Consider the following 23,772-nt stretch of genomic DNA (forward strand, 5'->3'; position numbering starts at 1 on the left):
GCAGTGATCAGACAGATTATTTAGATAATTAAAGAAAGCTGTTAAAATAGCAGCTCTCACAACATGGGGAAGGCAAAACTAACTCTATATAATTAACCTATAATCCACATGAGGTTATAGGTATGTTAGAAAGCTTAGAATGACATATATCCAAAGTATTTAGGAAGTTGTATAAGAATTAATTGATACATTATTCCTCCAACACAGACATATAAGATAAGAAAGTTATGCAGTCTTTCTAAATAGTAAAAGCAGATGCCCCACTATGATGACGTTTATCACTGCTGTTTGTTCCATCAAATTCCTCACATCCTGTATCGTTTTGGCGCTGTACTTCTGGCTTTTGACCGTTACAAATCATGAGCCCTCCACTCCTGTGCCTCACAGTAAGTCTTAGGTTTAGTTTTCACCAGAGTCCTGTGTGCTGTGCTGCCATGTTGTTTTCAGACAGAAGAGCCATACCTATTCATCCATTTGCGCTGTCACAACCGTTAGCATCTGACACGGTAGAGTGTGAGGTTCAGCCCTGCCGGTGGACAGCCACGTCCTTCAACAGCAGCCTTTGAGACAGGCATACCGTCAGATACCAGTGACAAAGCATCTTTTGTGCTCATAGGCTAGTGGGATGTTTTTCATTTGGCGTTTGGTTAAACAGCCAGAATTCTGCCGGGGACGATGAGCGTTTCCTGGATTGATTGGATTTGTGGGTCCAAATGACATCGTGCTCGTTTTCTCTGTCTGTTTCACGCACTCACATTCATTCATGCCGGGTTGTTTTCTGTAATAAGTGTGCAGTAACCCTGGGCTTATTTCACTCTGACCCAGTAGTGTCCAGAGCGGCTCTCATCTGTCGTCTCTGAATGCTTCAGATCCATCTTGTCGGCTAACACAGACAGATTTCGGGTCTTTATCACAAGTACTAGTTGTTCCTCTATTTTTTATTTTTCTACTGTTAATATAGCTAATCACAAAATATCAGTTTTCACTTCAATTCTGTGCCCTCTTCCTATTGTGTAAATATGCAACCGATATCCAACTTTTCAGCAGTCTGAACGGCCCTATTCCAATCTTTTCACACACAAAAAAATAACTCCAAGTTCTGCCACTTCCGTACGTGGAACCAAAACAAATATGCATCCGATTGTTTTCACGGCTTTTGCAGACTGTTGTATTTTGTCCGAATTTTACGTTGTTGATGTGAGGTGTACGTCCATATTTTGCAACATAAGAAGCAAGACTTGTTGAATGCAGCCACAAAAAAAAAATGGCTGAAAATTGCAATTATGAAATTATGACAGAATCCCTCTGCTCCTGGTTCCAACTCCACACCCAAACAGACTTCTCTTTATCACCTTTTGATCCGGTGGCGACGCTGTCGGCTGCCATTGACGAATAACTTTAAAATTGATCCGTTTTTACTTGTGTGCTGCTGTATGACTCCTACGTTGGTCTCCTGTGCATGTGGTGGTCACTTCAAGGTCGGAAACCATTCATAAAAAAGTGCGATTCCGATCACATTTAAGTAGTAGTACGAAGGACCACAAAAAAAAACAAAAAACAAAAATCAGATTTTTGCAAAATATTGGACTTGAGCATGAAGATCTGCTGTGTGAATGTAGCCTTAGTGGTGGACTCCTCAAATCTGTTATGGAAGAGTAGCAAGAAGAAGAGTATTTCTTTTAAAGACGTACATAAAACGTTTGCAGTTTACCTCTCCATGTTGAGGACTACCCTTCTTAAATTAACGAAGGATAGTCCAGGCAGGACTTGTTACTTTGAACGAGCAAGTCTGCAGCTGAGGCAGAGAACTGCTGGCTGCTTGTTTCCGTCTATATAATCTACGATTGGGAGTTTCCTTGTGTTATTTTGGTAACTATATATATATCTATTAGTCAGTCTTTGTCTGCTAACTGTGTGTGACACATTAGCTCAGATTCTGCCAGCACTCAAACAAAGCGATCCCTAGAGAATTTGACCGTCTTTCTGAGAATGTGAACTTTTCTACCGGTAACAATAGAATGTAGTCAAACTTTTATTCAACTCCACTCTAATCAGCAGCAGAACAGGATTAGCTAACCACTGCAATGACCTTGCATAATAATGTTGTATAATCAATGTTGAATTAGTTTCAGTTCAGTTCCATGCACTTTTTTTTTTGTGTGTGTGTCAGAAAAGAATGAACTAATTGTAGCTACAATGAAGCTCTTAGGGATTTCTATTCTTTGTGAAGTCGTAGCTCAAAGCGCTATGACCCCTTACTAAAGGCAGCAGTTAAATGTGGGAGCAGTCAGCCGGCTGAGTGTGTGTCAGATGTCACTTCCTGTCTGAGCCGGACTGCTGGGCTTTACTGTAGCGCTGTCTCCCAGCACAAACAGGCTAATCTTGGAATAAAGCGCTATCAGGACGCCCAGCTTTTTCCTGCCTGTCATCATCCACACAATGCAGAGGAAATGAGTGGGGGGGAGGTTGTATATATTTGTGTGTTTTCATGTGGGCTGTGTGAAAACCAATGGACAAGAAGATGATATCCATAGTAACACACATCTGTGATTGTCTACTTGGATGATTTCGTAGAACTAAACCAATGCTGTATGCATTTTTGAAAATGTTCGGGGATGCTTCTTTCTTTTTCTCAAAACTAGAAATGCATGAATTATCACAATCAGTAGCGACGTGATATCCCACGCAAGCAGCAGAATGTGTATCAACCAGTAGACTTTGTAGCTGTCAGCTTGTTCCCTACGTTTGCTTCAAAGCAGCAACAAGGTCTCAAGGGAAGAAAACACACAACAATGTTTCTCCTGCGAGATGTAAGAAGAGAATCTAGTTGGTTCATCAGTCCAAGCCAGAGGCGTCAAACTCGTTTTCATCTTGGGCCAAATCAAGATCACGAATATCCTCAAACGACCGGTAGTGCTGGACTGTACGGGGAAAAAAACCTACCAGTTAAAAACTTAAAATATCAGAAGAGCAATGCCACATGGAGTAGTGATTGACAGCGCAAAGACCCGCCTCCTGGTTCTGATTGGTTGCTTCTAAATAGCACCGGGAGAAGGCAGAGGTGCTCTTTTTTTCTCACAGATTATTTGTTGCTGTCATGACATAGTGACAACTTCAACAAATATGAAGAAAGATAAGTTTTATTAAAATTAGATGCTGATGTTTTAAAAAACAACAACATTTACAGCACGTAACAATAAAAATTGTGCAACAACAGCAGAGATGTGCCGATACCAGCTAACATGTTGCTTGAGTGATAAAAATCATGCATATAACTGTAAGTACTACTGATACCAAAGAGAACAATGTTTTCAAAAACCACTCTGCATCCCCCTAAATTCCTTGTATGATTTTAAATCAATCTCTTTGAGAATTATTGGTACAAAAGAAGGTGAGTAAGTTTTTCAAGAATGAAAGATGGATGAACATTTTTGTGGCTTTCATGAAAATATTTCTCTTTGATTCAGAAGGTAGATGCAACATTGAAAAGCCAAATATTCAGCATCTTCCGTCACACATTACAATATACTAACTAACTAACAGCGTCTGGAGGCTTTATGGGATTGCATGTACTATTTCTACTTTGAGGCAGTGGGAGCAGAAGAGCTAATGGTGACGTTGCTGTAATTATCCTGGAAGAGCGATCGCATGGCATCGATAAGGCCAGAGTTTGAGCTGCTCTGTGCACTTAATAGGAACTTCAAGCTCATCCAAGTGGCAGATTTTCACTCGTTTCTGCTTCGCTACTGTTCCCATCAGGTCACTGTTAGATAGGCGGCAGCACCAATTAACGTAATCTGCCTCTGTTCGCGCTGAAGGTTCTGCCGCTATCAGAACCGACTGAATCACAGTGGCTGTATGAGACCGTGAGGAAAAAGGATGATGATTATGATCGTGTCTTCAAAAACTTGTCCTTTCTGCAACTAAGAATGAAGCTTTTGCTGCTCTAAGAATTAGAAGAAGGAATGACATTTTGTCCTATAGCAGGGGTGTGTAAAGCCAGGACTCGAGGGCCAGCATCCTGCTTTGTTTGACCTGAGGCCCCTCATTCTGTCACCAATTACAGTGTTTTGGTACAGATTTGGCGTGGCTGACATTCAAAGCATTCAATATTAATTGGTCATTATTTGCTGGGATGTATCAAACTGAGCGCCAACACAAAGAAAATATTCACCCTGTAGCATCAGTCTGTAACAAACACTTTGAAGATTCTTCTCTGCATGTTTTCAAAGTGAACCTGCCCATCCCTTTTTATCTCAAACTTAACATTTTACAAAAAATTTACAATGTTTTTTACATTTTAATACATCTAAATATGTTTTTAAACATATTACTTAAACACATGGTGTAATTTTTAAACAACATCTTTTAGTTTATCTCGGCTGTCAAATCAAACTTCCTGCTGTTTTCATTTTTACTTTAAAAGAATCTAAAAATGTTACATCTGTGGTCTGTGTTAAAACTCAAATTTAGTAGGAGCTCCCTGTTGGGAATGGGATCTGAACCTGAACACCGTTGTCATATTGGATCATGCTGAATTGGTTCATAGTGAGCCTGGTTCTGGCTCTGCAGGAAGTTCCTTCCTGTTAAACATTAGTTATTTATTTCGGCTGTGTCCACATGCTTGCTGAGGAGGAACTCAATTACTCGTGACATTGATTCATTGTCTACATGAATCAGTTGTATTGATGTGAACCAGGTTGATTTGAAGATACATTTTATTATGACTGAATATAAATTGGTTTTCTTCCATCGTAAGAATCGGTGCTACGCCGACAAACTTAGAAATAATGGTTAAATGGCTCAACTCAAACTCAATTATATTCATGCCCACACCTTAGATGCTTCACTTTTATTTTTGATTTATGACCTCATGTTGCAGTTTATGCACAGCACACAATATATATAAATAAAACAAATTCAAAGCTATCTGTTGCGGTCTAAATTAAATTTGTGATAGACTAAATTCCCTTTTGAAAGTGAAAACCAGTTTTTAAGAAATAAACTTCAAACCAGTTTACCCAGTATGAGGGTCTTGTTGCTCAGGAGTCTGACGCCTGATGGCTGATAGATGATGAGCGCCATGGATGAATTTCATGCAACTGTTGCTGCCATGAGTTTTGATGTTAACAAACTTGATCCACTGGATTTTAAGCAAATTCCTTATTTAAACTTAATCACACACAGCAATAGCAAAATTGTGTATTTTTGACATCAGAGGACTACGGACAAAAATGTACGCACATTTTTTAATGGAAACGCGCTGTAGTGTCACACAACTGAAGTCTGCGTAGCTACAGTTCACTGTACAACAAGCAGTCAGAGTACAGAACGGGATTAAGTATTCAGGATGCATCCAAAAACACATTTGCTGTCAAGGGAGATGGTAAGAGTCCGGTATTAAAGATGCGTATCGTAGGTAGGTTTGAAGGCATATTCAAATATGTGAAGACACACATACACACACACACGCAAACCTGTGACCCTCCTAGCTTCATACTATCGCTGCTTTGCCAATTAAGCAGCTGCTTCCCTCTTCCTCTCTGCCTATCTGGCTCGGTGTATCCATCTGATGAGCGGCTGGTAGTTTAGCAGCTCCAGGACATGCATGACACGTTCGCTCGTCTGCAGCCCCACTGCTGTGCCTCTGCTTTAATCATCCTGCACAGGACGGCACACACACACACCTGTCAGAAATCAAGCTCTGCCTCGGTCCCTGGCCCTGACTGCTCTACGTGTATAGGAAACCATGGACATGCGTTTCCTCTGCCTTTGTAAGGACCAGATGTATTTAATGTTGGATTCAGAAAAACGCCCTCAATAACTCCTAAACCGGTTGATTTGTTTGGGTGGAACAAAAGGAGAAGGATGGATGTCAAGTTGCAGAATGATGGGGAAGATAGTTTTATTTTTCCTTATAGGCTCCTAGTGTGAGTATCTAGTAATACTTGGAAATTATAATTTGGAACATTTTCTCTTGAGCCAGGTCTGACTGTATGTGTCTTTTAATTTCCATACAGTGTTGAGCAACTTTAAAGCAGATTACCAACCTGAGCCGCTGTGCCTGCCTTTTCTTCCTCTCCTCCCACTTTTCTCTCATTTATTATTCATGACGCTCTTTGGTTTGTTGTGTGTGTAAATGTGCTGCTAATGTTGGGCCTTACTAATAGCTGCAGATCTGAGCAAAACAAAACTTTACTAACTTTATGAGGTGCATTGTAGACCCTTATTTTCCCAAACTGGGATCATAAACACGGCCATGCATGTCACTCATTTCTCATCTCATCTTATGGTAATGTGTGACGGCAGCCTGCTTTCTGTAGCTATTTGTTCTAAATGTAAGCTATCAAATATTCATATATGAAAACCTTTACTCGTGTAAGAGCTGTAAAGTTGTGGGACTAAATAATTCAGAACTGCATGTGACAGAAATGAAAGGAGATATTATGTACCGTTGATATTATGAATGGTAGCCATTCAAGCTTTTAATAATTTATAAGTCACTTTGTCCTTTAATTATTAAATGCTAATTGTTAAATCTCACATTCTCACAGTATAACGACAACAGTTTATGTTGGCTTACTTTATATCAGGCTGTCATTTTGTTATTGAGGTTCAACTCTCAATAGCACAGCTTCCATTTATTAATGCTTTTTTTTTTTTTGCACAGCTCTCTTAGGGTCACAACATTTCTGTAAGGCTAAGCTCAAGACTTTGATTAGACCATTGAAAGACATTGTTTCTCTGGTAACACTTTATTTTCTTTTAAGTGATGTACATAAGGCTGACATGACACAACAACTGCTATGAACAGAAAGGAGTCTTTATGAATGCTTATGACTGTTGCTATGAAGTGTCATTCCATTAATATTGACTCTTTAAATGAATTTAAAGTGTTAATTTTGCATTTAAAGTGTCACAATTTGCACTTTGAATTAATAGCGTCATTCTTTGCAGCCATAACGACCAGACATCCCTACTCAGATCTCATCCGTCCAACAGATGCTGTTCCTGAATCAAACATTTAAATTGCTTCGTGGAGCCTGTAGAGACTGGGAAGTGTTTCTCTCTTTTGACTGACATTAGGCTGAAATTGCTGTTATATCTCCTTCTAGCAAGATGTAAATCTCTTCCTCTTGTGAGTAATCTGTCTCACTACAAAATGATGAACTTCAACGAATTTAAAACTCTACTCGTAAATCTTCAGAGATTGACGGGCAGCGACACACGCAAAACACACACTTCAGAGCAGCTACCTAAACGTCTGACGGTCAGACTGCCTGATGATCAGTTCAATAAACTCCTGGCTGCTATTTCCCCCTTTTAAATCCGGTAAAAGCCCCAAAGAGGAATCAGTTTCACACACAACTCTTCCATTTTGACTTCATCTCTGTCTCAGAACCCTTGTGTTTTTGTAGATGTGAATTCAGATTTAATTAATTCTAGAATGTAGTTACAGCCATCAATCTATTCACCCCTTGTCCCTAATGGGGTCAGGAGGGTTGCTGGTTTCTATCTCCAGCTACATTCTGGGCGAGAGGCGGGTTCACCCTGGACAGGTCACCAGTCTGTCGCAGGGCAACACAGAGACATACAGGACACACAACCATTCACACACACACTCACACCTAGGGAGAATTTAGAGAGACCAATTAGAGACCGTGTTTTTGGACTGTGGGAGGAAGCCAGAGAACCCGGAGAGAACCCACCATGCACAGGGAGAACATGCAAACTCCATGCAGAAAGATCCCCGGCCGGGAATCGAACCCAGGACCTTCTTGCTGCAAGGCAACAGCTCTACCAACTGGGCCACTGTGCAGCCCATGTAGTTACATTTAAATGTCAAAAGGTGAAATCAAAGTATATCACAGAGATTAAACATGAGGTTTCCTGAGCCATTATATTCCACAGGGGGACATGCGATCACGGTTGGAGACAAGAGGCAAATCACAAATGGTGTGTGAAATCTAATGAGTGTTATGTGACTGTCAGAGGTTTTCCATTTTTGTTACCTTTTGTGTCCTTCACTGTTTCATTTTGCTCACTAAAGCATCTCCTCTCAAACTTTAATATTCTGTGTTCTCTAATAAAATAAAAACATAATCCTAGTCCACCCAAAAAATATTCCGAATGCAATCTCTGTACAAACAGACAGAGATTTTAAAACGAAAACAGAGTCTGAGCGGCACGTCGTCCCCGGTGATACCAGTGCATAGCAACAAGCCAGAGACCCTGAGAGCTGACATGCATGACCGTTGTAACGCTTGGGTTGTGTTCAAGGGAGGAGAGGAGGCGGCAGACTCGTCAGGACGATCAAAAAAACTCACAACCACACTGGTGCTGGGAATTCCACAGTGTTGTCTTCTAATAAACACACTCTTCACTGACCTTGCAAAGCCCGGTTGAACGGCTGCTACATTATCAGACGTGGAAATGAGCAGAGTCCAAACAACCCGTAACGTTACTAAAGAAGTTAGGGAGCTAACATGTCCGTCTAGCACGCTTCTCCCACGCTCTCTACAGAGAAGCAGTGGCGCATAGTGGTGACATCATTACTGATGCTAAACAAACTAAAAGAGACACTACACAATTATGGCTGTTACACCGTACTGACAGTTCTGCTTCCTTCTTCCCGTCCAACGCAAAAAAATTCCCCTGATGTTCCACAGAACTGGATGCTGTTGTACAAGCCGAGGCAGGTCTCATAGCTCGAAAAGCATAAAAAGCTTCAACATTAGCCCTTCAACCTGTAAACGGGAAAAACACAGTAACGAGTCGTTTGTGATTCTCAGGACTGGTGCGGATTTCTTATTTTATTTTGTTCCCAGCAATCTACGCCCTGACACTGGTTTAACAGACATAAATTGTCCCAGGAGGCGTTGCAGTAGGTTATCTGCAGAAGAGCACAGCACTGGTTTCCCACCCAGTCCCTCTGCACTCATCATCCAGATTCTATCATCTGTCCTCTTTCTGTTCCCATCGTATCCCCACCTTCTCATCTCCTTGCTCTTTTTGCTTGTGCTCCAAGGTGTTGGATTGTTATTTTTGTTAAATATATCTATATGTCGAAAGTAGACCATCTCACAGTCCAGCTTAAAAAGAATCGTACCTCTTGACAAGTAAAGCATGTCTCCTATCCCATGTTTCTTTTTTTTTTGTTTTGTTTTTTAGTTGCTCCTTTGATGCGGTAGTTTACTCCAACCTGCTGATAAGCCACAGGAAGCAGCAGACCGACTCCACCCTTCACTGCAGCATGAAAGACAACAGTAACCGACAGCAAATGAAAATCTGCCAAATTGAGTGTTTCCTGTTATTATGAGATAACCGCATGAAGAAAGTCACAAATACCGAACTGTCTGCATTAAAACAAGCATGACCTTTGACCTTTGACCTTGTCGTCACCCAAGATGACCTGACCGATGCAACATGGTGACATCTAAGTAATCGGATCATCTACCCATTGTCCATATTTTACAGTAGAAAATATTTTACAGTCAAAAATGATTGTTTTAGATTTTTTTTGTAGTAGTTTTAAAGATTTTAGCCACGTGTACAATACTTAGCAAAAACATAAGAGATTGCATTTCCCTACAATCTCAGCCTGCATGCTATGAAAAGTACTAAGGGAGCATTCACACCTGTTTAGTCTGCTTTATCAAACTTTGTTTGATTAACGTTCTACATGGTGTGAATCAAAAAGGTGTCTAAACAGCAGCACACATGCACATTTTAAAGAGGCACACATACATCTCTCCCACATCTGAAATTGCCTCTTGCCAGATGTTCCTCGGGGCCACAGTTTGTCCAAAGAAACCTTGTCCAGCTGTCCATGACACATTTTGTTAGATCTAATTTAAAAACTTTCCCCATTATCTCAGACGAGACTCCTCCTGACCTCATTACTGTCCACACTGAGCGTGCTCCCATCTGTCCTGCCATCAATCATCCTGGAATATTTAAGGCCAATCACTGCACAGGCTGCCCAGCAGATCTCAGACCTGCCACAGTGGACAAGATTAAGCTCCACTCGCCAAATTAAGAACCGAGTGTGAATGTTATGAACGTGATCTTGGTGGCCTTGTTGATTTCTCTACTTCTCCCTCCGTTTATCATCTCACCGTTTATTCATTCACCGTTTTTTCCTCTGGAGGGCGGCTTGACGGGGTGGGGGGTGCTGCACGCTTCCACTGGCATCAGAGAGGATTTCTGACAAGAAATCTTCTTAAAGCAGAACTTGGCAAGATCTTTGTAGGAAACATACGACAAGACGATCAGTCTAAATCACAGAGTCATCCACCCTGATGAGACGCTGAGGCTGTGGAGCTCTTAACCCCCGATTAAATGTTGCTGCCTGTGTGCTGACTCTGGGGAAGTCCTCAGTGCTTCAGTTTATATTTCTCAGTGTGAGCAGGGGGTGTAAAATGTAGCTCTAGAAAGTTTATTTGTAAATCAGCATTCTTACACATTTTTGTTGTTCCAACTAAGAGAAACAAATACTATACACATAAAAATGTGTATAGTATAGTGTTAGAAAATATAAAGCTATATTATGAATGATGTTTTTAGTTCTTCAAAGGAATTTGAGGAGCCTTCCTTCATTTAAGCTTTGTTCACACAACACTGTTGTCTGGAGACAGATGTTGATTCAGGTAAAGTTCCACTTTAGACGTCACTGTGTCACTGTTTAGACGAGTTGTAGTTGTCATGCCGGGCCACTGTGTGGTGCTGTGGTTTTAGTATGTCGTCAAAACGTTGACCCTTAGTCCATGAATTGTACACATGTGTGTTTTCACACCTGCGGAGTAATTCAAACCACTGTGGGTGATGATGTTCCCAAAAACTTAAACTGTGAGACCTGGTTTCAAAAAGTGCCTGTTTCAGAAACTGGGATTTCTGGTGGGAACAAGCAAGTGGATCGCAACAAAATTGTTACGGTTTAACAGAAAACCAGCTTTGTGTTAACTGGACTTTAGTTCTGGTTCTGGGACCAGAGGAGTCAACATGGTTTACGTCTGATAAGCAACTTTATTTACCAACCATTTTATGCCTTTTAGACCATTAACAACATTTAAAATTCTGAGTCAGAAGACAGATGACAGTCCGGAGTGGCCCTTTGCTACAACCAACCATTTCTGAATACATTACAGGTGAAACTTTGAAGCAGACACAAAGACCTACTTTTATCAGCTAAGAGAAGAAAACCAAGGCTACAAACTGGACAATAACAGATTATAAAAATATTGCCTGGTCCCATGGGTCTGTTCATGGGTAGTAGACTAACCTGAACCAAACTAACCTGTTTGGTTCAGGCTAGTGGTGCTGAAGTTATGGTGTGAGCAGTATTTTCTTGGCACACCTTAATGTGCCCTGTGGAACCAGTTTGCTGAAGCCCCGGAGGCTGCCTGAGTATTATTGCTGACCCACTCTGTCCCTCATGACAACAGCATGTCCGTCTTCTGAAAGTCTTCCAGCGATGTAATGCTCCATGTCACTCATCCCAAACCGTCTCGAACTCCAGCTGCCAAATCTCAATCTCTTGGAACACATTTGGGATGTGGTGGAGCGTGGGATTTGCATGGTGGATTTGCGGCAGCAGCGTGATGGTGCACGTCAATATGGACAAAAGTCTTTTTGACTCTATGTCAGGAAGTATTAAGGCAGTTCTGCAGGATGTAGGGGGCTGAATGTTATACAAGAAAGGTGTTCCTGTTAAAGTTTGCTGTATGTTGTTAATGCTGATGCATCATGAGCAACGCAACTGTTGCGTTGGGGTGTGGTTCAGAGAAAGCAAAGCTCAGAGTCCAACTTTGAGCAAACGTGTCCTTTTAACATGACCCAGATCATCAAATATTTATCCTTGACTATAAAGGTCTTGCTTCAACCAATCATCAGGCTTCTATTTCAGGGTCCCTTCATATTACAATAAGAATTATTGCATCATCTCAGATATTACTGTCCATCCCTGCAGGAACGGAGTCTCCTGTTGCTTCTGCATATCTCCTCAGGCCCTGAATAGTTTTGGACAGAAAGATTTCTCCTTATTTATGTTTTTGCTACCTTCCTCCTCCATTTCTCCTCCCACCTGTTCCATCACTCGTTGTCCTCTTCTAAGAGTCAACTTCCTGTTTTACTTTGTCTTCTGTGGCTTAATTATATGCAATTGATCCTATACTCCAGAGGAAGAGATGCCTACACACTTTCCCTTTCATCAGTGTCACTTATCTCGTGTTGCTACAGCAACAAAGAAATTGATACCTATACTCCTCTGAGAACAGATCTGGTCACATTGGACGTTCAAGAGGCTCTAACTTGGAACATCTGTGTCCAAAAAAGTTTTTATTCCAAACATTGGAATAAAAACTTTGATAAAACAAAATAACTGCTTCGATATTCAAGCTAGAAAAAAAACAACATTTCCATCTTGCTTTGTGATATTGATAACGGTTGTTTAGGAATGCAGATAAATATGTAGTTTTGTAGCACACTAAAAAAATATATATGTTCCAGTTGATCTGAGGTTAAGCAGCGCATCTATTAATTCTAGCTTTTTTAATTTGTACTGATCTACTTTCATTGCTTCTATATTATTATAGTTTTAGACATTTCTCCTTGCATCACACGTTGCTGGATGGCAAATTGTTTTTAATTATGCTCTATGAATAAACTTTATATGATTTAAACTTAGGTACAGAGTAAGTAAATAAGTTCACATGCCGCTACCACAGTTCTGGTGAAAGATTATTTTAAGAGCGCCATCAAGCACCATGTTTGGTGTATTTGGATTTTTTGTCAGATCTTTTATTCCTTGCACCAAATATCCAGGATGACGGAGACCAACATTCAATAGATCGGTTTATCTATTGTATGATTTAAAACTCAAACGTCGACCCAGTTTTATTTGGTTGAAGAGACAAAGGTTTGACATCTTCTGGGTCTAATTTTTTAACAAACCCTCTTGATAATAATGTAAGTCTGTGACCTCCAGAAGGCAACCGTCCTAATACTGGAATCTGCAACACCCACAAATCATATGCCGCGACATTAGTGGACCCCTCATGTCCTTTGTAGTGTCTAGTCTGTGGAGACGTAGTAAAAAGCTTCAGCTCAGGCTCTCACAGGGAAACACTTTTGAACTGAACGTTATAGTTACATTTGATTTCATCACTTCTTCCACATAGAGGAAGTTTTGTTAATGACAGCTGATGGTTTTGGCCGTTTTACCATTATGCTGGGACCCTATCGTTAGTTTTTATGAGTGTCCAGCTGTCACGTTTCCACACTCGGAGAAATGTCAGCGGCTTGAATATGCCAGAATAGCTCAGGTTCAGGAGGGCAGAGACTTTCACCTCTGGAGGTGGGAACGCTGAAAAATGTGATGCTAAAAAAAAAGAATAATAATAATAATAATAAAGTACTCCAGTGTATTTAAATACTCCTCCTGTTTGCTCTCTTGTGTCTTGTCTCAGTCATGGCTGCAGGAAGAGGCAGTGAAGTGAAAGAGACCAAATAACACAGTTTGAACTCCATTATTTCTCATACTAAATGAAGAGAAAACTTTTAATTACAGTAAACAGACACCAGAGTCAGCAGCAGTTTCTGTCTGCAGCTCCATCAGTTATTCTCTTTCTGAATCTGTGGTTTTTAAATGGTTATGGACATGGAGAGAGCTTCTGTGTAGACATGGACTTTAATGTTTTGGTGAGTCTTGGCTCTCTGCTGCCCCTGTCTGGCTATAAATGTACACTACAGTTCAGCCCATCAGGAACCTTTTCTTCATGTTTTGTTTAACTTTAACCGATGTATCATTAGATCTAGAAATGGTCAAATTAACATGTGTTTCCACTGCGTTTATCAGCTGTTTATGACATAAATATCATAAGACCTAATGAGGAAAATCTTTGTTTCCTTTGCCTAGGCGTATGGGCCAACATCCAAATGCCTCAAACCAGCATGGAAGTGGTCAAAGGTAATCTGGTGCAGCTAATAGCCTCGTTCGTCGGAAAACCAGACACTGACATGACCACCAGCACCATCATCTGGAACTTTGTGACGGACAGCACCCAGCAGGTGAGGAAGCAGTCTGATAACGTCTCATTTCTGCCCAGCTGTAAAACTTTACTTCAGAAAGAATGTGTTTCTGTTCCCGTGGCTCTAAACCTGGGAGAACCTGCCCTCCAAAAAGGGCTGCTTCATCCCGGTCCAGTTTAGAACAGTGTCTGGGTTTTTGGGGTCTGCTGAGCGTGGATTAATGAGCTGTGCAGATGGAGGAGTGGGATCTGGGCAGATTTATTCAAAGTGTTTTCAGTGTTTTTGAACAGTCATCCAGAGTCCTGATCTGCTCTTATTTGGAGCCAAAAACACAGATGATAAGAATGAAGTGCGACAGCTCTGAAGCTTCACCTGAGCTGAGACACTTTCAAGAATGCCGTAGTAAAAAGCAGCCATAAGTCAGCAGCACAACCAGGCACATGGGACTTTTAATACAGAAATACAACAGGCACTTTAGTCCCTTAGAAGAAACTGTTACCCAATAAATATGAAGTAGACTATCATCATGCTGGCTAATTCTTGCTTTGTGTGAAGGCCCCGACAATTCAGCTGAAGTGCCAAAATCGGTTGATGAAAATTGTGTCATTTTGTTGGCAGAGAGAGCTTTGGTTAGAGTAGGTGCATCAGATACACAAACCTGGGGCTCATGTGGGAAAACAAAAAACCTTTGCACACAAAGCTCAGCGCACCACTATCTGGAATGGATCTGGGCCAGAGGTGATCTGGGCCACGTGTGCTGTAGAAGTACTGTTTTCAGCCCACATGTGACATTTGTGGAGTTCTTACTTAATATTTCTGGCTGATTTGATTCAGACTTTTGCGACAGCCTGGCGACGTGTCCAGGGTGAACTCCGCCTCTCGCCCAAAACGTTCGCTGGAGAAAAGCACCAGCACCTCCCGACCCCACTAGGGACAAGAGTGTTAGAAAATGGATGGATGGATGATCCAGACTTGAACTGCATCAGAGCCAAAAACACTTTTTGCCTGGGTCAGGCAGGCGCATGATTCTAACCATAAACCTCCATAAATCTCAGCTGATTTTTATACGTATCTGGTGACTTGGAAATGGATTTGGTCCAGCTCTGAATGTCTGTCATTGAATTATTTTGAAAATATGGGTGTTGTGCTCCAAAGGGGCATCTGGTGATCTGTTGTTGGCCACCCCTGAGTGAACAACTGTCCTGGACACACCTGTGAGCATTTCCTGGTTCTGCCTCTGCTCCTTTGTGGTTAATGCAGGTCTTCACAGACTGGACAAAAAAAAAAAAAAAAAAAACCTCCATAGAAGTGTTTTATAGTCACCACTACACCAATAGAACAACACAAAGAATCTTTTCACATTTCCCAAAAAACACCATTGTGAACCCCAAGACTTTTGGAAAGTAATTTTTGTGAACAGAAAGTGGAACTTTCTGGAAAGTGAGGCAAGTTTGCATGGCGTCCTTCATAAAGAGGGTCATACGACTCATGAACCACTGAGAAAGTGGAGCAGCTGTTCCCCCAAAGTCGGGTATAGCAAACTTGTTACAGCTTACAGATTTTTTGTTAAAGAGATGTGAATAAGTTGGTAAATCTGAATACAGGGAACAACCAGAGGAACGGCTTTAGTCTGTTGAGCAAACAACTCAGTGCCTCTGAGGGAGTGTGTGGCGTCTGATACCGAAACCTTGGCATCAGTTTGTTGGGGTCCTGTGGGTTATTGAAGTCTGTTCAATAACAGACTTCAATAAGTCTGTTATCCTACTGTTATTCCTGGCAGTAGGAAGACTGCTATCCTCCTGGTAGGAAAGATGGCAGTCAGGACGTTTTGCTGACTGGTTTGTTTGATCTGCTCCAATGTTCCTGTGGGTGGAAAAAGCCCAAGTTACTCAGACATGAACATCAGGACTCCATCTTTGTTAGGGAAACATCGCAGCTCTTCTACAGCTGTCTGTTGTCTTGAGGCTGTGACTGTTTGGTGTACGCTGTAAACCGCCTGAAAAGAGCAATGTTCTCTGAATGAACTTAACAACAAACAAGCACTTATTGATCAGAAGTCTTTATAGGGCCTTCCCACTGCTGCCTTCATCAGTGTGGCAGCAGTTTTCTTGAATTCAGAACCCATACAAGAAAAAGGTTCTGCTCAGACGATGATAAAGAACAATCTGTAAGAACTTTGAAACTGGGACCATAAGAAAAACGTTTTTTGCAACCCTGATACAGAGAATGTCTATTTCTCTGTTCTTCCAGACCTGAACTCGTTAAGATACTGATGTTCATAGGACATACCACTAGAACTGAAATCTTTGAACTAATTTGAAAAATATTGTTGTTTTTTTAGTTTTTTTTGTTTCTTTGTCTTGTTTTTGTGGGCGTGGGTGTGTGTAAAAATTCAACCTCACCCAAGAGTCAAAAGCTTGTCATACTATTGATAATAGAAATGACTCCATGCCTGATGATGAAGGAAGGCTTTTGAGTCCAAATTAAGTTTTTGTAACTGTAACACGATTTTTGAAAAATGACAAGCATTTCCAATTTTCCGAGCCAGAGATGTCGGGATTATGAACATCCCTGAGACCTCTGACCCTAAATGAGTAAGCATGTTAGTCAAACTGCTCTCTCTGTCTTGGACAGATGTACTCAGACCTGTTTTTACCTGTATGTGCAGCTCTTGTGCTAAAGAGAATAAGAAGTTGTTGTTGTGCGTCCCTGTGTCCTCCTGTACAGGTCATCAGCTACATCAAAGGCACCATCAACGAGGGCAGCCCCCAGTTCAGGGGCCGCGTGGGGTTCCTGAAGGCCATGCCTTCGAGAGATGTTTCTCTGTACATCAACAACACCAGGGAGTCTGACTCCGGCCGTTATGTGTGTCAGATCATCATTCCTAATGTTACTGGTGATCCCGTTGAGGTCGTTCTTGATGTGAAGGGTGAGAAAAAGTTCTAAACGTCTGAATTTCAAAGTCTGAATGAAGAAATGGCAGCACACCCAAAACCTCTGACAACTTCCGTGTTTCTCCTCAGTCCCTCCTGCTGTTCCCAAGTGCTCTGTGTCCGGGAAGCCAGTGCTGAAAGGAAACGTGACTCTGACGTGCAAGTCTAGTGCTGGGAAGCCTGTCCCGCTGTACAGGTGGAGGAGAACCAGTCCCGCCTCTGAGGTCTTTTTTTCACCGATGCTCAGTGAGTAAAACTGCAGCTTTGATTTCATCAAAGTCTGTAGGCACGATGAGGTCAAAAGGAAAGTTTTTGTCATGCAAACTAATGAGAGAGAAATACATGTATTACTTTTTCCACCTCTAAGGTCACATTTATCTTGTATTTGTTAACAAGTGGACAATGTAATAGAAATCCAAACTGTAAAACCCTTGTTGTATAAGTGTGGACACCCTCAAATGACTTCCATTAAACTCCAGCATTCAGTGTTCTTGAGTTTCCGCCTGCCATCAGCTGCAGTGGTTCTAATGAATGGACCATAACATTCACTCATTTGCATCTTTTAGTCCCCAGTGCAGACAGTAAAATTACGGTTGACCATTGTTAGTCAGTTAAGGGCTAAATGTGTTCAGATGAGGAAGCAGAATATCCCCTCAATAGGCAAACCAGAATTTATGATTAGCTTATTCTTTACCTAATACTGTATGACAGGCAGAAAACTCTGAACAACCTTTTTTTTACTTTATTGTTGTCAAAGAACTGTGTAGTATCATGATTATTTTTTTGGGACAACTTCTGTGAATACCTTGAAGGTAAACCTGACGACTTGGTACTGTTATTTATATAAGGAGAGACAAGGTGTCAGAGTGTTACTGTTTTATTAAGGCAAAAATATTACAGAGTACTTTCTTTGGCATCTTATGTTAGCAGTTAGTTAGCATAGCCAGTGGTCTCCATGTGTAAAGTTTAGATACCGGAGATAGAATTTGAAAGTTTAAAGGATAAAACAGAGCAAAACATGAAAAGAGTAAATCTGCTGTAGCTACTCCATTCACCCTTCCTGTTATTCTTCCTGAAAGTCAGACATTATCTGTGTTTCCGTCATTTTTTTATGCGCTTTCTGAAGTATTGCATTTCAAAAAGTTGATGAAAATGGCAGAATTACATAGGCTGTTTTGTTTTTTTGTTTTTTTTTGGTGTTTGTTTGTTTGTTTTGCTTTTTTGGAACATTTAAAAAATTTGCTCAAAATTTGACAATTGGATGAAAACATAGCTGGGATCATTTCACGTATCTTTGTGAACTACTTGTGTGTCCAGTCTGATTATAGGCATACTGCAAACAAGACTGGAACAAATGGACTGGACTGATACAGCGCTTTTCCAGTCATTTTGACCACTCAAAGTGCTTTACACTACAGTCACATTCACCCATTTGCTATCACAAACACTCACACATTTATACCAAAGGCAGGGTTAAGTGCCTTGCCCAGGGGCACATCGACATGTGGCAGGAGGAAACTGGAATCAAACCTACAACCTTCCAATCACAAGACAACTACTCTACCCATCAACCTTTATTAATGTAAAGGTTAATAAAATTAATAACATATGACTTGGTGGTTCGACAGTTCAGTACAGTTCAGAAAATGTGTTATTCTTGTTCCTTTGATTGTTTTTGTTTTTCTGTTTATTGATGAAGCAAAAAAACTTGTACTGAGCCAAATGCATGAAGTGGTTTGTTGGAATGTGTCGCCATGACTCCCTGCCACATAAAGTTTGTGCAGAGTTCACACCTCCTAAATGCACAGAAGGTCGTTTCTAATGGTTGGACGCGTGTCTGTGGTCACCCTGCTGCTGCAGATGAGAACACTGGGGATCTGAAGTTGAGCAACATGAGCAGCAACATGTCCGGGATGTACGTGTGCACAGCCAGCAACTCAGCAGGAAGTGAAACCTGCTCCATCACCCTGGACATCATCAACAGTACGTGACACCAGACATATCACAAACTGTACTTAAACTTCTGAAACTGTGAAGCAAACTCCGTTTTCGTTTTTTTTGCTTTTTCACAATTTCAGCCAACAAGGTTGGAATGATTGTTGGCGCAACAGTTGGATCGGTCCTCGGCTTCATCTTCCTCCTCTGTGTCTGCGTCGGGTTTCTGTTTATTTTCAAGAGAAGAAGAGACAACGAGGACGACATGGCCAATGAAATCAAGTGAGTACATCTGGTAACATTTATCCGAATCAAAACTGATGGCAGAAAAGCTCATTTTACCAATATTTCAATGCTGATGGGGTAAAGCAATTGTGTTACATACATCATCCGTATATCACACACTTTGCATAAAAGTACAAGGAAAAAAATTCCTCACAGTCTGACAAATGGCCACAAACCTCCAGGAAGTAAAAGTCTCTGTTACGAGCTATAATTGATAAAACTTCTTCAAGTTATTACTGTACAAGCTACTGAATCATCAGATATACTTAGTTACTCACGTCTTTTCCATATTGGCTTCATTTCTAATACGATGACAGGATGAAATCAAAAATGTGTACAATACTGCGTGGAATCTAAATCAATTTAACCTTGTAAAGACCAGGTTATTTTTGTTAGCTTTTGCTATACAAAGCAGTGAAACTGAAAGAGGATGTGCATTTTCTTTATCAGATCTGTAAGAGTGAATTGGGCGTTTACCAGAATTAGGGGGTGAAACGGGAAACTCGCAAAGGCGAATGTATTTCAGTTTCCCTGAGCATGCACTGCTCTTCACCTTCACCAGGTGTCCATGCATCCTCGAAATGCATGCATCTCAAATTAAGGCCTGAAAATGTGTTGAATTTATAAAAACAAAAAAAATTTGCGTTTTATGATGTCAGGACTTTTTAATCTGCCATATTTGAATCGGTCTCAGCAGTGAAAAAAGTGGATGGTTTCGTTAACCCCTCTGACCCGCAGGGAAGACGCTCAGGCTCCGAAGCGCGTCTCCTGGGCGAAGAGCGGGATGGGCTCTGATGTCATCTCGAAGAACGGCACGCTGTCCTCCATCGCCTCCAGCCCGCGCCACAAAGACAACCACCACCACCACCACCACCACCTGCAGCAGTATCCCCAGCATCCTGCCTCGGACACCGCTTCCATCATCACAGCCACAGGCAGCGCCGCCGGCTACAGACCGCCCCGCCACCAGGGGGCCTCCACTCCCACTCATTACAGCTACAACAACAACAGCACGCTGCCCCACGGACAGCCCGCCTCAAACCAGGCCGCCAACGGCAGTTCGCAGGCGGTCCAGGAGCGCTATGGCCACCTGCCCCAGGCCCAGCAGCTGCCTCAGACCTACACCCAGCTGCAGGGGCAGTTCCAGCCCGCCCCGTCCCCGCCACCGCTGCCCACCTCCACCATCACTGCCTCCAACATCCACCGCATGGGAGGGGTGCCCATCATGGTGCCTGCGCAAAACCAAGCAGGTTCTCTGGTCTAACGGATGTGCCGTGCCACGCGGTTAGACTGACCGGAGGCTCAGCCGGGTCTCTGCAGGAAACATTCCATATTTTTACTTTTTTTTTTTTTAGCAAACAGGACGAGAGCAAGAAGTCATTTACTGTTGCACGCTTTCAAATCAGCAAGCTGCCATGGCAACCATTCAAGACATGCTTTTTACTTGCTTTGTATTCACTCTTTATAAACTGTTCTCACAAATGACGTATAGATAAAATTCTCTTTTCTACTTTTTTATTGCCATGCTGTTCTCCTTTTGTTCACCCGGCAACCGGATTGTTTTGGGGGTTTTTTAGAGGGTTTATTATTCCCAAGTTTTAGCAAAGATGTTACAGAAAATAGGCGGGACGTAAATCTCTCAGCCACCCTTTCTTACAACAACTACCTGAAGGATAAGTCGTTGTTTCCCACTGCAACGTTTAAAGAAAAGGCCAGAATATGTTTGATCTCTGCAAACACTTTGCAGCACATGGAAGCAAGGCTCCCAGCAAAGCACTCAAACCTCAGTGAGCTCTTCAGTCGCAGGTTTTTTTAGTCATGATGCTCCAGCATCGTCTTCGGCACAGAGAAGGGAGACGGACGAGGAGGGAAAAACTACGAGGCTTGAATCCCAATTTCACATTTCCCCGCAGCTCGATTCTTAAAAAGCAACTCCAAGGGTTGAAAGTCTCACTTTGATCAGCTAAGCGACGAGAGGAAAAAAGCATTTGGAGTGCATAATTCATTCAGTCTGCTCAAACTAAACGTCAGTCTTTGAGCTGGGGGATGCATCCGCACAGAAACCTGCTAATAGCTGATGAAAATACAGTTTTGGTTTTCTCCTCCGCAGTGATGACTTGATGGTGAAGGTGCAGAAACTTCCCTTAGAGCAGTGTTTCTCAATTCCTCTCCTCAGGCCCCTCTGCCCTGCATGTTTTAGGTGTTTCCCTTCTGCCACACACCTGGATTGAATATGTGGGTGATGAACAGGCTTCTGCAGCACTTGATGGTCATGCAATCATTAGAATCAGCTGCTCTGGAGTAAAGGTACATCTAAAACATGCAGAGCAGGGGGGCCTGAGGACTGGAACTGAGAAGCACTGCTTCAGAGGGAGATTCTGCACATTGTGAGGAGGCAGCCTGAGGTGTTGTGATAGAGATGGGTCTATGAAAACCAAGTAGTTTAGATTTGCTGTGATCCATTTAATGTTAGAAGGATCTTGGAGATCCTGAATTAGATCCAGCTTGAAGAAACGAGGGGTTGGTTTGGTGGACGGAGTTCTGCCTGAAACATCCTCTAGTCTCTAGTCTTGAAAACTGCTTATGATTCTGAATCAGAACTGGCTTGTTGTAACTCTGCATATTTTCATCCTTGCATTATAATATGTCAAGTTTCCAGTAAGACGAAGAAATATCTAAATATATTTATTAGTTTTATATGTGTTCCAGACATTTGTTTCCTGTTTTTTTTTTTTTTAATGTCTAATCTGTATGGAGGATGATATCAAACTTAGATGGAATATTTATCTGAAACACTGGATGCTGAACCAGAGACAAAATCGTCTTTGTTCCTGACATGTTACACCTTTTTATAGCAGCAGTTTTACTTCAGGTCACTTTCACACAGAGCTTAAAACTTCCTGAATATTTTACAGGGTAAAAACTGTGTTGAACTATGAAGCGCTGCCAAAACGACCCCATGTTTAAAACAAACAAACAGAAAACTTTAAGCTGAACCGTGACAACGGTATCAAAAAACCCAATCAGATAAAGTTTGGCTTTTTCTATGAATCGTGTTTCTGCTGTAGGGATTAACTGTGAACCGGTGACTTTTCTTTTTTGGCATTTTTTATTTTTATTTTTTTCATTATTAGTTTATAGCCACTAAACTATTCCTGATAAATTGGCACATTCTGAAATATTTCGTAGGAAGAGTTACAAACTAAAAATTGTGTCAGAAATGGTCGGAGGAATCCAATGAGGAGTAAAAATGTATCAACTGTTTGTTGGTTTACAGAGAGAAGCTTCTCCACTTGCAAGAATTTCAACAGAGATCTCATGCTGACTATGAACAAATAAATTCTCTTCTTCACATATATAAGTTTCCTTATTAAAGACTTTTTTTTTTTTTTTTTTTTTTTTTTTAGATTTGGATTTCTTGTCCGCTTTTTAAAAAATGTTTGTCATACTTTCTCCTGTTGTACTGTGGAGACTTTTACGAGCTGTCTGGCTTTCAACACGAACACAGAAAGTGAAAACATTCCAGAACCACCTATCCTGAAACGAATTATCTGAAATGTTTCTTAGCTGTGGAGCATTTCTGTTGAATGTCGACGACGCTTAAGCAAACTGGAAAATGTTTCATGTCTTACGGTTATCAGACTCCATGTTTTAGAGTGTGACTGAGTCATTTCAATGTGTATGTTGATGATTATAATGTATAGTTAAAGTCAAGCCTTTATTTTTCTACAGCAAACATGAGAACAGCGTTCCTTTTTACTATGTAACTTTATGAACTAAATAAATGCTCTCCATCCCAGCAGGAAGCATTCTAGAGGCTCTGTGGACAAACAGGCCGTGAAGCATCTTATTTATACAGAAGGCTTAAAGTCCAGACATCGGTGTGCATTGTCCACTTGTATACTCCATATTTATGTTCATGGAAAAGAAAATGCCTGATATTTTCAAATAAATATAGACAAACTCTTGCGTTTGTTTTGTTGTTTTTTTTCTTTTCTTTAAAAATGGTTTAAATGTCATAATGCTACAGCTGTTGCATTTATTCGTTCAGGATATTGATTCAGAAAGACGACAAAATCAGCTGAAAAAAAAAATAAAAAACACTTGAAACGCTTTCTCTCTTCTAAACTTTCGTGTAAGTGTAAGTCATTTCCGGTGTTGAACCACCAGGTGGCAGCAAATCAGCTCTGTTGCTGAAGTGAAGAAGAGTGAGAAATCCTCAATTTCCATATAAAATCAGATTTTTTTTATTCTTTAGGGGTTCTTTTTTTTTTTTTTTTTTGCTTAGCTGCAATAACATGGGTATAAAGTTTGCTGTAAATCTGCAGCGGCCAGAAGTCCAGCCTGACTCAGACCGATCCACATAGAATACTACTAAATACTGTAATTTACGTGATCACTTATTCCATGTTAAATGCATGTATTTAATAGTCATTGCTTTGTTAGAAATCACTTTTCAGTTTGACATTAAATGTATTTTTTTTTCCTTTTCGTCAGATTTCGTTGGTCATGATTGATTTGTAAAAGCAATGAAATACTTTCACAGATGGTTAAGCATCTCTTATACACGGTCCTCATAGATTCACGTCTA

The 23,772-nt window shown here is 41.1% G+C and overlaps 1 protein-coding gene across 1 annotated transcript in view; it reads left to right on the forward strand.

Moving 5' to 3' along the window:
- Positions 1-23,148, forward strand: part of esama (endothelial cell adhesion molecule a) — a 55,940-nt gene extending 32,792 nt beyond the window's left edge. The window contains exons 3-8 of the mRNA XM_044141031.1: positions 13,916-14,067; positions 16,756-16,957; positions 17,052-17,207; positions 18,822-18,944; positions 19,040-19,178; positions 19,920-23,148. Coding sequence (XP_043996966.1) covers positions 13,916-14,067; positions 16,756-16,957; positions 17,052-17,207; positions 18,822-18,944; positions 19,040-19,178; positions 19,920-20,445 — 1,298 coding nt within the window. The 3' untranslated portion in view covers positions 20,446-23,148. The remainder of the gene's footprint in view (positions 1-13,915; positions 14,068-16,755; positions 16,958-17,051; positions 17,208-18,821; positions 18,945-19,039; positions 19,179-19,919) is intronic.
- Positions 23,149-23,772: the final 624 nt, after the last annotated feature.

Source organism: Gambusia affinis, linkage group LG15 (assembly GCF_019740435.1).
Source record: "Gambusia affinis linkage group LG15, SWU_Gaff_1.0, whole genome shotgun sequence".
Taxonomy (NCBI): Eukaryota; Metazoa; Chordata; class Actinopteri; order Cyprinodontiformes; family Poeciliidae; genus Gambusia; species Gambusia affinis.